Here is a 14,951-nt window from a genome sequence, read left to right as displayed (position 1 = left end):
CTCAAAACTGAACAGGTGTGACAACAGTAGTGGAAACACATGCCCCAATGAAGCAATTAATTATTTGGTCAAAAAATGAAGCAATTAATTAGTATCGAGGTGTGATGGGTCCAGTTTGAAAGGTATAATCAAGGTATAGTATCATCCTTGAGCGCATTTTAATTGTGGCAATGAACAAAGAGCTTAGTTAGGGGTTGAGAATACATGGTATAGTTATTCATAAAAAGCTTCTAAATTGAACATAAACCTTTAAATTTCACGCTCCCATTTTTGGATTTGAAATCTTCCAACTCAAAAGTTTGGAAAAAGATCTTTCAGACTATCACCATGAAGATATTGTTTCACATTGTTTTGGAACTTCTTAATCAGTCGTACAAACTCTTTTTTGAATGAAAGTCGTACAAACTCTTAACTTTAAAGAGCCTACCTGCCTAGAGCTAGCGTTCAATTTCAGGTGAGATATTTTTATTTAAGACTTTGATCCGTAAAAAAAATCACATGAATCTTACAATTTCGTATGTTAACATTGTGTTGCCCCGTTTCAAAAAAAAAATTCTCCTGCCTAGGTTTCGTTCTATTACAAGTATTTTCTTCTCCTAATGCTTTTATATATGTACCCCTCAATTTCAAATTGTAGTTCACTTTGATTTTTTTAGGCCAAGTTTTTTAAATTTAACCATATTTAGAAAAATACATTAACATCTATTGTACCATATAAATACACTACCAAGCGTTTTCTATCTTTTGTTTTACAAATTTGATTAAAATTAATAAAGTTTGACTTCTGGTAAAATAGGGATTATCTCGTGAATTTTCATGTTACAAGCAAAGACAACCTATGCTTGGGCTTGGCATGGCACCCATGGTCGGTAACGTGGACGCAGCTTGTTGCACATGGCGTGGGCTACCGGCAGGTACGACGTTGACTTCCCTCCAGCACGCCGACAACCGGTCTCTCGCGTCACGACGACAACAGACGGCCGCTCTACCGACCTCAACGCCAATCGACCACTACCACGCTGACCTGGTCCGCGGCGCATCCTGACCGTCGGATCCACAGCTGGCGCGCACGTCTCCTCCCCCAGATCCCGCCACGTGTACCAACCCAACGCCCATGGGCCTTCGTCTTCTTCCTTCCCAGAGAAGCAGAACTGCACAAGGCTACCGTCCGCGTTCCCCTTTCCTCTCTCCGACAATTCTCCCCCCTCTCGTCGCGAGGCCCGCGCGGGAGATTCTGGAGGAGGCCTTCCTCCCGGGAGTGAGTAGAATCCTCTGCCGTGGCCAATGAAGGAGGCCAGCGGAGCCGGCGCCGGCGCTGAGGACGTCGGCTCCTCGTCCGGTGAGCCCCCCTTGGTACCTCTTCTAATACGCCGTCAGACGCTTTAGGAGTTTCTGTTAGTCTCCTTACTTCGTCTCGGTGAATCCTCAGCTAGTCTCGTTCTATGTCTACGGTAGCGGCGGCGGATTAGGAGGCCGATGTGATCTTTTTTTTTTCTTTTGACTCGCACGATTTGGTAACGGAGGCGTACCGGTGCGGCATTGTTGCCCGAAACCTTGGCCTTGGGTTGGAGTTGTCAATTTTGGAAGCGGGCGTTAGGGTTTATGCAGGCCTGTCGCTGGGTTTTGGCGAATATTGTCGCGTTGAGGATTGTCAACCTGTTCGGTACCGAGGAGGGGGGGGGGGGGGGGGGGGGGGGGGGGGGGAGGACGGAAAAGAGAGGAGGTGGAGGGAGCGGAGCAGGAGCCTTTGTTTCTACTTATTGTGTGGCCGTTTGATTTTTGCGGTGAAGAGAAACTGGTAGAAGTGGACAGATTCAGGGTGCAGGGGAATTTTCCTTCCTGGTCCCCCTTGATTCCTTTGGCTGCACAGTAGTTAAGACTTTGACATTTTGTCCTCAGACTTAAAAATGACAGGTTTTCTTTTCCTTATGGCCACCAGGGGTGGGCGGACCCAGAATCGCAGCTACGCCAGGGCTGGTCCAATGTAAAACTATCTTAGATGGAAATACTAGGGCTGATTTGAAGCTTGCTAAGCTGATTTGCCCCACAAAACACATGCAAATACTAGAGTTTTATAGACCAGGCCCGGGCTGCAGCACCCCAAGCCCAAGGCCTGGGTCCGCTACTGATGGCCACTGTACCATTCTCTTTAAGTGATCAACACTAAATAGGGGCACCTCGTACTTGTGATTGTTTGGATGTGTTGAAGATTTACCTTGCAGTGTTTGTTGCTACATGTGGATTCCTTCATGTGGTGCACTCTGATCTTCACCCATGGGTAGTTCCTCTGTTCAAAGGTTGTTCATCGTGGTGTTACAGATTAATCTTTTAATTTTTAGTTATGTGACACTTCATTTACCTGATTGTGTTGCTTGTTTTTTTGCCATCAGTTTTCTCCCATTCTGAATGAAAGTGAAATTGGATGTTTAGTGAGATAATTTGATAGACAAACTGTGGTCTATTGCAAAGTAAAGAGATCAGGACAAACAGTGTTTTAGTTTCTTGAGCTGTTCATTTTGTTAATGGTTCTTATCTGGTGAACTAGGTTGGATTTTTTCATTTCATTTGAGCTTTTAGCTATATACTGTGTATGCAAATGCTTTAAAAAAGCTCAATTTTATTGGTTTTGTAACTGTTTGGAATTTGTTGTTCTAGTGTCAAATATTTGTTTACCACAAGATGAGGGTACAAGCTCCAGCGAGATGGAGAATACTGAATGCTCTGAGACATCCTCAGAGCTGTCTAATTCTGAAAGATCTGCACCCGAATGTAGCAAAAAAATATCCTCCACATTGGATAAGAAGATACCCATTAAAAAGAAGGTAAGTTAATCTGTCATCTTTGTTGGATGACGTATTGTGCTAGGACTACTAAACCTTCTAGGATCTGGACTCTTGTCTTATGAACCAGACCTAGCTAGGGACTTTAGGACTATATTTAGTAACCAACGCACATTGTAAGGGATTGAGTTTTACTTTCCCAGAATTTTCCAACCTATCAATCTTTCATAGAGCATGCCGTTGTGATTCATTACTGTTGCATGTGTGATAAAATATATGAGTCTTTTGTTCTTTTGGCACTGAAACATGCAAATGTTTTCCTAAGGAAAAGAAATCGTACATCTGCATGCTTTCATCACTGTTCCAGTATATTATAGTGCTATGTGCATAGCGAAACTACTCAGCAATGTGGACAGTTGTAACCATTGCAGAATTTCTAGCAACTCGAACTAGTCTCTAGCACCGCTAATGTTGCCTGAGAATTTTCATTTCTCGTAGTTAGTTATCAGCCTCCTATTGCATTGCATCTATTATCTTGTAATTGTTCTAACTAAATGACAGGTTGTACCGGTTGCATCCCTGTTTGTTTTCGTTGCAGCTAAAATTGTTTAGTCGAATGGCTACACTGAAAGATGATGGAACTGTAGTTGTTGATATCCCCACTAATCTTGAGGCTGCATCACTTGATCTTCCTTCGGAGAATCACCACAATGTGGCCTTTGGTGGGGAACCATTGGACTCTTCAGATCTGCAGCACAGGCCACCAATGCAAATTGTTATGCTGATTGTTGGTACGCGAGGAGATGTGCAGCCATTCATAGCTATAGGAAAACGGTTGCAGGTGGGCATGCTATTGGTTTATTTTGATATTTTATGATTTGTTCACTAAAACTTATGTTGATTCATGCTGGTTGTGAGATGTGCCTGTAGATCTGGCCCTATTTTTTGTTTGAGGAATAAGCTAGCTAAATTTAGAGCATGTCGTAATCAAATAGGCTCTGAAATTGTGGTGCACGTTTTGTTTGTGTGTTGGGGGGGGGGGGGGGGGGGGTTCTTGTAATCCCTATTCCTTTTCTTATTCGAGAAAAAATATGGCTAGATTGGTGGAGATAGGCACATATGGGCAGGTATAAACTTGAGCTCACCCTCCCTGCAGGACGCTCTGAGTCTTATGTTTATTTCTGCTTAATCCTCAATAAAACTGCTGTGCTCTATATATAGAGGTGGCAGTAACAACCTTGGCTAAACAAACTCCAATATTTTCTCCTTAAGAAAACTAACAAACCAACTAGCGAATATCTTTTTAAGTGTGCCAAACAAACTCAGCCACTTTTGGATGCCTGGGCCTTCTTTGTGAGCTGGTACTTGTTGCCATGCACACATCATGGTTGGCTGGCACAAAATATTTGAATAACACAAGGAGGGCAGCATACTAATTATTGACTTTCTGACTTTCACCAAATAGAACTGCAAAATGTATTATTTATGTTATGTTCAAGGTGGAGTAACATTTACTTTTTTTTTGAAAGCTAGTAACATTTACTTTTGTTGGCAGGACTATGGTCATCGCGTTAGACTAGCAACCCATGCCAACTTCAAGGATTTTGTGATGACTACTGGATTGGAGTTTTACCCCCTTGGTGGAGATCCAAAAGTTCTTGCTGGATGTATGTGAATATATTCTTACTTTTTTGGCACTTTCACCTTGGAACTTGCTATAAATAGATCTTGCTTAACAGTACAGGGTTGGTAATTTGAGCAGACATGGTTAAGAATAAAGGATTCTTGCCCGCAACTCCATCAGAAATTCCTATCCAGCGCAAGCAGATTAGGGACATCATATTCTCCTTGCTTCCTGCTTGCAAGGATCCAGACATTGATACTGGCGTTTCATTCAGTGCGGATGCTATAATAGCTAATCCAGCAGCATATGGTAATCTTTTCATTTTTTTCCATTTTATATTATTTTCCAATTTGATTTTGCAATTATAACAATGGAGGATCATTAATGGGACAGGATTTTGGCTTTGAGGGAGTAGCCTTAAAACCTTAGAGCATTTCTTTTTGTTATGTTAGTTCAACTGCTAACCTAAACTAGTGCTTCTCCAGGACATGTACATGTGGCAGAGGCTCTCAATATACCAATTCATATAATTTTCACAATGCCTTGGACGTGAGTTCTCTCTCTATCCAGATGCTTGGGCTCCACTTTATTTTTTTCCCCTCTTGGATATTAAGATTGTTTAAGGGATTTTTTTTTGTTTATGACCAAACTTACCTTGCCAAAGTTTGGCTATCCCCAACAGTTTTGGGCTTTTGGCATCCATGTGGTTTGTGCCAATGGTTGCCAAAATTGTGGCTGTAGAGAGATAGTAGATGGGAAAACACCACACACCCTAGGAAGAGGGGGGGGGGGGGGGGGGGGGGGGGGTGACCTCATATATATAGAGCCATACGGCTTGGTGTACAAGAAACATACGGACATCACATGCATAGGCTATACATACTCTAATAGTGGCAAGTCCATGCCCATTTGCTTCATTTCTATATTTCTTTTTGCCAGATGTTTTCCTAATGTTAGCAAGCAAAACCTTGGCCAAAATTTTGGTTAGTGAAATTTTTGTTAGCCACAGTTGGGCACGAACCAAACAAGCCCTAGGATTTAATTTCAAGCATGTTATTAATGTTCTTTCTTTTATTGCCAGGCCTACCTGTGAATTTCCACATCCTTTCTCACGTGTAAAGCAATCTGCAGGATATCGAGTAAGTTAATGTTGTTGCATATGTTCAGATCCATAAAGAAAAGAAAACAAGTCATACTTGTAAATTTCCTTTATACTAATTGGTTGGTATGGGTCAAAAGCAATGTTGGTTTTCTGTACACTTTCTGGATACCATGATTTCACAAAACTATGACATCCAATCAGGCCCGTAATATTTTTCTAAAAGCCCCAAAATACTTTGTATTGAAACAAGGCCCTAACTTTGTAATATGATAGAGCTGCTACGAGCAGACATTTTGTCTTTTGATAGACTTCCTCATGGTTTGTTTAGAGATAATTAAGGTACCCTGTGCACTTGTTGACTATTACTTTGGTTACAGCTTTCATACCAGATTGTTGATTCTTTTGTCTGGCTTGGCATAAGGGATATGATAAATGATCTCCGGAAAAGGAAGTTGAAATTAAGACCAGTTACTTACCTAAGTGGTACACATGCTTATTCAAATGATATTCCTCATGCATATATCTGGAGTCCTTACCTTGTCCCCAAACCAAAAGGTTTGTATCTCGTCCTCTAATAAGACACCAGTCAAAATTTAACAAGAATATGAAAACTACTTTGGTACATTCTGTTTTGCCTCAAGATTATTGTGCATAAAGAAGGTCATGCAGCTTTGACATTCAAACCAAGCATACTCGCTTTCTATTTTGTATTCAATGAGCTCACATAAATATTTGTAAACACATCTGCCAGTTTCAGTAACTAAATTTGGCAGGAACTTGTTAGTTCTTTACTGCTGTTATTAAATGATCTTTTTATCTGCTGAAAAGTTGACCCACGCCTCTTTTTCAGACTGGGGACCTAAAATTGATGTCGTTGGATTTTGCTTCCTTGATCTTGCTTCAAATTATGAGCCTCCTGAGCCACTTTTGAGGTGGCTTGAGAGTGGTGACAAGCCTATTTACATCGGTTTTGGCAGCCTTGTAAGTGTTTATTTAGTGCTCAAAATCAATGCATTTTGCTGCTTTTATTTTTGTTACTATCTGCAAGTCACCTTTGTGCTTTAAGTTCTGCTGTGTTTCTATTTGGCTGAATGATTTTTATTTGTTTATACTGTTTATTCTATGTTCGCCCATTCTTAGTTCTATTTTGTGGAACCGATGGAAAGTTGAGTTGGTAGGTTTGTTATTGGATGGAGCTGGCCTGTAAATGAATCCTGTGAAAGAAACATGTGCTCACAATCGCTGCATGAACCTTTAAATTGGACTGCACAGTTTTAAGATTTGGAAATGCCACTGGATGTCTCCATGTAGGATCAAGCATGCTGCGAACATATGTCAGCCATTCAGCCTCACAATTGGTGGCATTTTTCACAAGTGCACAATTTTCAGTGGCATTTTACAAGTTGAAGATTGATATGCCTGGCTAATCATATTGGTCAAAATTGTTTGCCTCATAAAAACATAGCTAATGGAACTCCTTACATGTAGATTGAGAAATTGACTTGAAAACTTTATCATTCTTATAAGTTGAGTTTCATGAAGTTAGACCTTGATATCCTTAGATTGCTCTTAAGCTGAGTTTCTTTGAATTCGTGAGATGAAGTATATCCTTAGAAGACATTCCAACACGTTCTGTAGCTTACATTTTCTTAAAAAAGGATCCAGGCATGCCTAGGCTTGACTTGACTGAAGAAGTTAAACCTCATCTACATAGTTGAAACTGAGATTAAATATTTCTGTGTGCACGATATTCATGGATATTTGTTGTTGTACAATGCCTACAAGGAATCATTATTCACTCTATGTCAAGAGAAAATCTCACTATAGTTTTGTCTCAATTATCTTGTAATGCTTTGGCCTTGCTAATAATTAGTTGCTACACATTTTTTTTTTGTCATTTTTGATCTGTATTTGCAGCCGATTCCAGAACCAGATAAGTTGACAAAAATCATTGTGGAAGCACTGGAAATTACAGGGCAGAGAGGAATCATTAATAAGGGCTGGGGTGGGCTTGGAAATTGTAAGTTATAATAGTTCTTTAGCTTTTGATATATCAGCCTACACTTTCATCCTTTGCATGTCTAACTATAAGTTATTTTCCAGTGGAAGAATCAAAGGAATTTGTATATGTACTTGACAATGTTCCACATGATTGGCTCTTTTTGCAATGCAAGGCTGTGGTAAGGCTTGTTTTTGGTCAGTTAATTCAACAGGGCCACAGAGATAGTCGAATGCGAGTGATATTCCTTGTATTTTTGTGCACTTGGGACTGAAATAAATCATGCACTGTGACAGTGAATGTGCTTGACATTCCTTTATTATTTTTTATCTATGAAATAGGTCTACTTTTCTTATGTGCTGTGATATAGCACTGTTTCAATAATGCACTAATCTTGATTGATGACCATGGTTTCTTTTTTCTTTTCCCCGGCCATTGTCTTTTCAGGTACACCATGGTGGTGCCGGAACCACTGCTGCTGGTCTGAAAGCTGCGGTACACTCTAATTACCACTGATTTGCTGTGGTACTCTGTGATGCTGTGTGTGCGTGTGTGTGTTGTCCCACTGATGGTGTTTATTACCACTAATTTGCAGTGCCCAACTACCATCATACCATTCTTTGGTGATCAATTCTTTTGGGGCAGCATGGTGCATGCCAGGGGATTGGGAGCACCACCTGTACCTGTGGAGCAATTACAATTGCATTCACTGGTTGATGCAATCAAATTTATGATTGATCCAAAGGTAAACATTGTACAATTTTTGTGCTATTTGCTGATCAGTGTTTATTGTTATGTCAAGTTATGCATTAATGCTGTTGTTACAGAGAAGCATTTGTGCAACATTTACTATGATCTTTTAAATAAAGTGGTGGCCCTGTATATTTCTTGCTTTCACCATGCCTAAGTTTCGGGTGTTGGTTTGACTGGAAACTTCTTGTTACTTGATTTTTTGACCAACATCCCAATCTGTAGGGAGTTTATGCAAATATATTATGTTTAAATTCCTCATACATGCATCACACTAATTTTCTTTTTAGTCAATGGTTATTGTTCTTAGTTTTCCATAAACACTAACTTTTATAGTGGCGTTGTGACTCAATTTAGCCAGTGTATGGTTTTGGAATATGTATATGTGTTCCTATTACTATTCATGACTCCTATCAAACTACTATAGTTTAGCATTACATAGATACAGGATGGAAAGCTTAAGGATCATATGAACGACCTTGTGCATGAAAATAGTGCATAGGCTACCTGCAACCTGTAGTATCTACATTTCAACATTAAACTGAAAACTAAGTGGACAGAAAATGTAGTATCCAATATACTCCCTTTGTTTGAAAAAATAGTAATTTAGACTTATGCACAAGGATCAAGAAAGTAGTCAAATGCCCTTCATCTGTAGGACGACTCATCTATTTGCAAGAAAAGTAGCATTTATGAAGATGCATGGAAGTTCTAGGATAACAGGTGAAAGCTCTAGAAAGTTCAGTTTGTATTGAGTTGTTTCACTCTATTTGGTGACAGGTAAAGGAACGAGCTGTTGAGCTAGCAAAGGCAATTGAATCAGAAGACGGTGTTGATGGGGCTGTTAAATCCTTTCTGAAACATCTTCCGCGACAAAGGAATTCTGAGACGGTGCCAACCGCGCCACCATCAACCTTCATGCACCCCTTCCTTCTCCCTGTAAAGAGATGTTTTGGCATTGCTTCCTAACTCTGCAATTGTTTTGATCCTGTGACATCACGGCAACAGTTGTTGCGCCACATGCTGAAGGGGCAATCAGCAACATTGGCTGCCCTTTTCAGTCTTTACAATTGTTGTGGTGGCTTAGAAAGAATATAGTATAAGGTTTTTCGTTCTACATATACTGTAATTATTTGTTGTTGATGTATATATAGCTTGTGATTTGTGTGTACAGGGTAAGGGGGTGTTTGGAAACACCCTATTAAAATTTAACACCTGTCACATTGAATGTTTGGATGCTAATTAGGAGTATTAAACATAGGCTAATTACAGAATTGATTGCACAAATGGAGTATAATTCACGAGACGAATCTATTAAGCCTAATTAGTCCATGATTTGACAATGTGGTGCTACAGTAACCATTTGCTAATGATGGATTAATTAGACTTAATAGATTCGTCTCGCGAATTAGCACAGAGTTCTGCAATTAGTTTTATAATTAGCTCATGTTTAGTCCTCCTAATTAGCATCCGAATATTCGATGTGACACTATTAAAGTTTAGCGCCTCGTATCCAAACAGCCCCTAACTTAGCTGCTTTGTGACTTTTTGTCATCACCCTCTTTTTTTCCCTTTTTCTTTTTGCTGTAGCAAACCACGGTTAAGTCGAAGGAAGTACTGCCCCAAGTATTATATTCAGTTTGCGTTCTAGCTTTTAGGTTTTAGTCTTTTCGAGTTATGCATTTCGAATGGTTACCCTCGTAGAGTTACAAAAAACTGAAATACTGGATCATATTATTTATCATCTCTAGATTACATAACTAAAAGTGAGCAGCTATCATGCCCTGTGCGGGCAACTGGTACAGCAATCGTTGGATGTCTGAGAACTCTTCTGCACCCTCTGTCCCACCTTTTACTTATACATCTAGATATAAAATATATTTAGATGCAAAAAGCTAAAACGACTAATAATTTGGGATGAATGGAGTACAATAGAAAATCAAAGATTTTAAAAATTGGTTTTTGAAGAAAAAACCAGGAACATGCTAGTACCTTGCTGTTACTAGTGAAATCTCAGCAAAATTTGTCATCTTGATTGTTTGGATTTGAGATGGGTAACTGCTAACTGACATTGCAAGACAATGAAGAGAATTTTATAAAGATTGGCAATATGTTACGTGTATAAGGAAATGTTCAAAACAACCATGACAAATTTCGATTTGTATATTGCCTTCAAAGGCTGAACAATTGTCATCTGATTAACATGTAAAGGACCAACATCTTCTTCAAATCAAATTTGTCATTCTTCTACAAAATTTTGTACATATATTAGTGCTAGAAGAAAACAAACAAGAACCAATTATTTCCTTAGAATTTCAAAGTGTTCAGTCAAAAGTTGAAATTTTAACTCCACCAAAATATTCTAAAATTTTGTAACAAGTCCAAAAAACAAAATTTAAATTGTAACTTCACAAAAAGTATTCTATTAGTGTCCAAATAACTTTAAAAATATTTTTAAAAAATATATTAACATCTATTGCACCATTTAAATATACTATCATCTGATTAACATGTAAAGGAACACATGTAAATAATAATGTGAAATCAGTTAAAAATTTATTTATAGTACAATTAATTAAATTCACTATAAATCTAAAAATAGTTTAAAAATTTAAATTCAAAATAAATTTTAACACGCAAAGATTTAATTTAGCTTCACAAAAATGTTCCAAAAATACAAATAATCTAGAAAATCAAGTTTAAAATATTCATTTTATTAAAATACTCTAATAAATTAAATTAAATCCAATGCATCATATTAAAATTATAATTTCAAAAAAAATATCGATAAATTATGAAAATGTAAATGCTTAGATTAGTCTAACCATTGTTTTTTAAATTTGGAAGGATTTTTTGAAAGTTTGAGTTTATTCTTTTTTTTATAATTTTGCGGTTTTATCTAGCAGAGGGTACGACTTCTTTGGTTTTATTAATGAAAATGATTAATGACGAATGCGCAACTTATAGTCCCATAAGATTCAACAAGGTTGGTCTGGTCATCCCAATGACCAACTCCAAACAAAGAAGAATATAGAGTTTAAGAACTTAAATATACAAATAAAATACTTGAGAGATCATACTGAGCCTTTTGGCGAATCTTTGGAGATTAACAACTTGTTTAGCTTGCCAGATGAGCTGATCCGGAATGATCCAAACATACCCCGTAATCAAGTTTCCCAAGCAATAACATACTGCTGTATATACTAGCACGAAGCACGTCAAAGATATGTCCATCCGAACGGTAGAGGAGGGAAAGAAAACAGCATCGATCGTCCATGCGCGTTTCTTTGAACGAAATTCCTGGTTGAAGCCGTCCCTCCCCGTACGCAGAAGAAACGAAAGCGCGGAGACCGTGGACGGTGGACCACTAGCTCCTCGCTCGCTCGCCGGCCGGCGGGCCCCCTTGCCAGTGCGACCCGTGACATGGAGGACGACGGGCCCACCCGACCGACTAACCCGGGCCCGCGCGCAGGCGCAGGCGCAGGCGCAGCCGCGGCGCGACGGAACGGAACGGAACGGGACCGCTCGGAACTGGGGGAAGCCGCGAAATAAACCAACCGCAGCCACCAACAGCAATCCTCCCCACTCCTCCCTCGCAATCGCCTATATAACCGCAAGGCAGGCGGCTGTTCCGCGAGCGAGGAAAAAGAAATCGGAAAGGGAATCCCAGGGAAGGCAGCTGCTGCTAAAGTTGGGGGAGAGCCCCGTACGATCCGGCTCATCGTCTCGTCAAACCCCCCGTAAAATTTCCCACCCTTTTCCCCTCGTTTTCTCCTCTGGCCATGTTTCCTGTCGGCCGTTTCGCCGTATGCTCCTGATCGATCCGCGCCGGTGCGTGTTGTTGGTAGGTGGATAGATCGATCGATTCGGTGGGATGATTTTGCGGTTGGGCCCTAGGGGGATCGGGCTCCGTTGATTCCGCTTTGTTGGGGCTGGCGGGCTTCGATGATTTGGGGGGCGATTCGGTGGTTCGCCGTGCGTGCGGGTGCGGCTATGCTTTGTTTGGGGATTATTTGGGGGTTTCGGTAATTCGGATGGTGATTGTTGGTGCTCGATCTAGAAATTTAGGGGCCAAATTGTGCTTGCTTGGTCTTTACTGTTATAAAGTAGATTTAATCTGCACATTAGACCCATTCCGACATAATATAAACTGATTATGTCATGCTGGATTACTAGTTGCAGGATGACATATTTGATCACATTTTTCTGCTCATCAGGTGCTGTAGGCTGTGTTGTGGAGTGTATGGTTTGGTTTATTGACTGGCAACTTGTAATTGAATTTGCTCGCATTCTATGGTTCCCGTTGATAGGATTGTCTGTCAATTATAGACAACTGCAGCCATGAAAATGTCCAATACGTTTCATTATTTTATTCTGCTACAACATTAGGATGTTTTTGGTATTCTGATCAGTATCGCAATTGAGCAAAACAATATTTAACTGCAATCTGATTCGCATGTTGTGGCTAGTAACATTATCCTCTATTGCTGACAGTGTACACATTATTATTTCAGGGATTAAATTGTTCCAATATCATCACCGCTCTTGATCCATTTCAAGTGTTCAGTACATACAACTGCTTCTAGGTTAGTGCTAACTTTCTGTGTGCAAGTTAAATCTTCAATGAATTCTTATGCATTAGATCTCGTAGGTTCTCTGTACATTTGCCCTGCTTGCTTATTTTGTTATAAACAAATGTGCTCAATAAGACCACTTCTTATTGTCAGCCTTTGTTGTCCTTTTTTCTGTGTCAGTGGGGTTGCTAATGTAATTATTTTGGAATATGTTTACTTGGGTAGTAAGATTTTGCCTGTCTTTTGGAACAATAGATGGTTAGTACATGGTCTATTCATGACTCGTTTTAGTATTGTGTTTGTTATCAGCAGTTACACATCCTCTCTGATCTTCTTTGGATTCTAGTTCTTAATGTAGTTACTTTTGTCAATTGGTTTATGCTCTGTTACCTTCTGAGGAATATGATTTATAACTTTTCAAGGCATGATCTCTTTGCAGCAAAATACTCTCCTTAGAACCAAAATATTTGTTGGGCAAATTATTCTACCTGCTAAACTATCTCGAATGTTGATTTGGCACGAACATATGCTTTTGATATCTAATAAGTAATACTGTTTCCTACATTAAAAACATGTTTCTCACCATTTTTTTCTCTAAACTTCTTTAATTCTTAACTTGGCACGATAATCATTTTTTAACAATTCTAACGATTAAGTGAATTCGACACAGTTGGTTTCAAGATGACAAGTAAGAAAAGTAACAGATCTACAGTCACATCACGCACTGCTCTGCATATGGAATGGGACAGGATTTCTTGCCCTATTTGTATGGAGCAACCCCACAATGCTGTTTTACTTATATGCAGTTCATACAAGAATGGCTGCAGATGTTACGTTTGTAACACAAGCCATCGACACTCTAATTGCCTTGACCGGTTCAGAAAAATGAATGGTGATAGTAAGGTCCTTGCTTCACACTCAACCTATTCGGTGCTTTCAAACTCCAATATCAGAACTGTCCAACCAAGAGCTCACTATAATATCATTTCCAGACGTTCACGGAGTCCAAGACCTGGAAGACATGTTGATAATGAAGCATCTCATCGTTCCAATGCAAACAATGGCCAAAATGCAGATGGCATATCTAGATCTGAGCCTGAGATTGTTAACTATCAAGAATACGAAAACCCAGCCTTATCTATAGGAGAAGGAAGTGTTGTAATAGGGGGATGTCATGATGCTATGCAAAGTTCTGCTGAAGTGAAATGCCCTCTGTGTAGAGGATCTGTATCTGGCTGGATCCCTGCTGGAGAGGTGAGACAGTATCTGGACAGGAAGTTGAGAACTTGTTCCCATGATTCTTGCAAATTTGTTGGTACCTATGAGCAGCTGCGCGAACATGCTAGGAATGCACACTTTCTTACAAAGCCTGCTCATGTAGATCTGTCAAGGAAGAGAACTTGGGATCGCATTGAGCGTGAGCAAGAGGTTGGTGATGTCATTAGCGCAATCAGATCCCAGATACCTGGGGCAATAATAGTTGGTGACTACGTTATTGAAACTAGAGATGACATGTCTCCAGACATAGACTCTGGCGATGAAAGTAGTGAAGAGTGGTGGTCAGATCGAGGTGATGCTGAATCACCAGGTAACAGACTTGATTCCCCAAGTGTTTGGGCAAATGATACGCTAGGATCACCTAGCATTTGGCCAGATGAAAGACGTAATTTGCCAAGGCTTCTGCCACAGAACAACAGAGTTTCACCCAGGCTTTCGTTCAGCAATAGGCGTAGCTTGCATTCAGATTGGCAGGGGATTCGTCAACCAAGGACGCAGAGTCTACTGCGACCTGGCTTCTCAAATCGCCACTCTGGACATCGCAGCAATTATCGTGGCTATCGTCGCACGTTTCTGGATCGGTCATATACCCGAGATCCAGGGAGGAGCATAGATCCATCGTTGGTGCCAAGCCGGCGGCAGCGGCTGCGGTACACGCACAGAAGCCACTACTGATGGAAACAGTAGCAGTTCTGCTGTAGAAATTCATTGGTGGTTCCACCCAAGCTATCTTTGTAAATACGAATGGCAAAGACTACGTTTTATTTCTTTAGTTTATTTAATCTGTGTATTATGTGAAACAATCTATCCCAGGTGCAAAAAGTTATATTCCTCTTGAATGTCA

General features: G+C 40.0%; 2 protein-coding genes across 13 annotated transcripts; both read left to right on the top strand.

The window, feature by feature from the left end:
• The first annotated feature begins 1,141 nt into the window (after nt 1-1,141).
• Nucleotides 1,142-9,467, top strand: LOC117845961 (sterol 3-beta-glucosyltransferase UGT80A2). 8 transcript variants are annotated; one of them, XM_034727054.2, is made up of 15 exons: nt 1,198-1,339; nt 1,940-2,297; nt 2,656-2,822; nt 3,342-3,621; nt 4,336-4,447; nt 4,543-4,713; nt 4,890-4,953; nt 5,486-5,543; nt 5,884-6,061; nt 6,357-6,487; nt 7,424-7,526; nt 7,610-7,686; nt 7,953-8,000; nt 8,101-8,250; nt 9,036-9,467. In XM_034727054.2, the coding sequence occupies exons 3-15, from the start codon at nt 2,680-2,682 to the stop codon at nt 9,222-9,224; spliced, it is 1,704 nt and encodes a 567-aa protein (XP_034582945.1). In that variant the 5' UTR covers nt 1,198-1,339; nt 1,940-2,297; nt 2,656-2,679; the 3' UTR covers nt 9,225-9,467. The 8 variants fall into 8 exon arrangements, with proteins under 8 accessions (XP_034582941.1, XP_034582942.1, XP_034582944.1 ...); XM_034727055.2 differs by having other exon boundaries at nt 1,201-1,339; nt 3,379-3,621; XM_034727050.2 differs by lacking the exon at nt 1,940-2,297 and having other exon boundaries at nt 1,142-1,353.
• A 2,344-nt stretch (nt 9,468-11,811) lies between these two features.
• On the top strand, nt 11,812-14,951 carry LOC117845056 (uncharacterized). Of its 5 annotated transcripts, XM_034725933.2 has the most exons (4): nt 11,823-11,995; nt 12,770-12,841; nt 13,636-13,732; nt 13,822-14,951. In XM_034725933.2, exons 3-4 carry the CDS (start codon nt 13,719-13,721, stop codon nt 14,780-14,782), a joined length of 975 nt encoding a protein of 324 aa, XP_034581824.1. In that variant the 5' UTR covers nt 11,823-11,995; nt 12,770-12,841; nt 13,636-13,718; the 3' UTR covers nt 14,783-14,951. The 5 variants fall into 5 exon arrangements, 4 of the variants coding, with proteins under 4 accessions (XP_034581824.1, XP_034581822.1, XP_034581821.1 ...); XR_011897583.1 differs by lacking the exon at nt 13,636-13,732 and having other exon boundaries at nt 11,812-11,995; nt 13,822-14,029; XM_034725931.2 differs by having other exon boundaries at nt 11,824-11,995; nt 13,636-14,951.

The sequence above is a fragment of the Setaria viridis genome, chromosome 2 (assembly GCF_005286985.2).
Source record: "Setaria viridis chromosome 2, Setaria_viridis_v4.0, whole genome shotgun sequence".
Taxonomy (NCBI): Eukaryota; Viridiplantae; Streptophyta; class Magnoliopsida; order Poales; family Poaceae; genus Setaria; species Setaria viridis.
The sequence above is the reverse complement of the archived record's forward strand: the minus strand, read 5'-3'. Positions and strand labels throughout refer to the sequence as shown.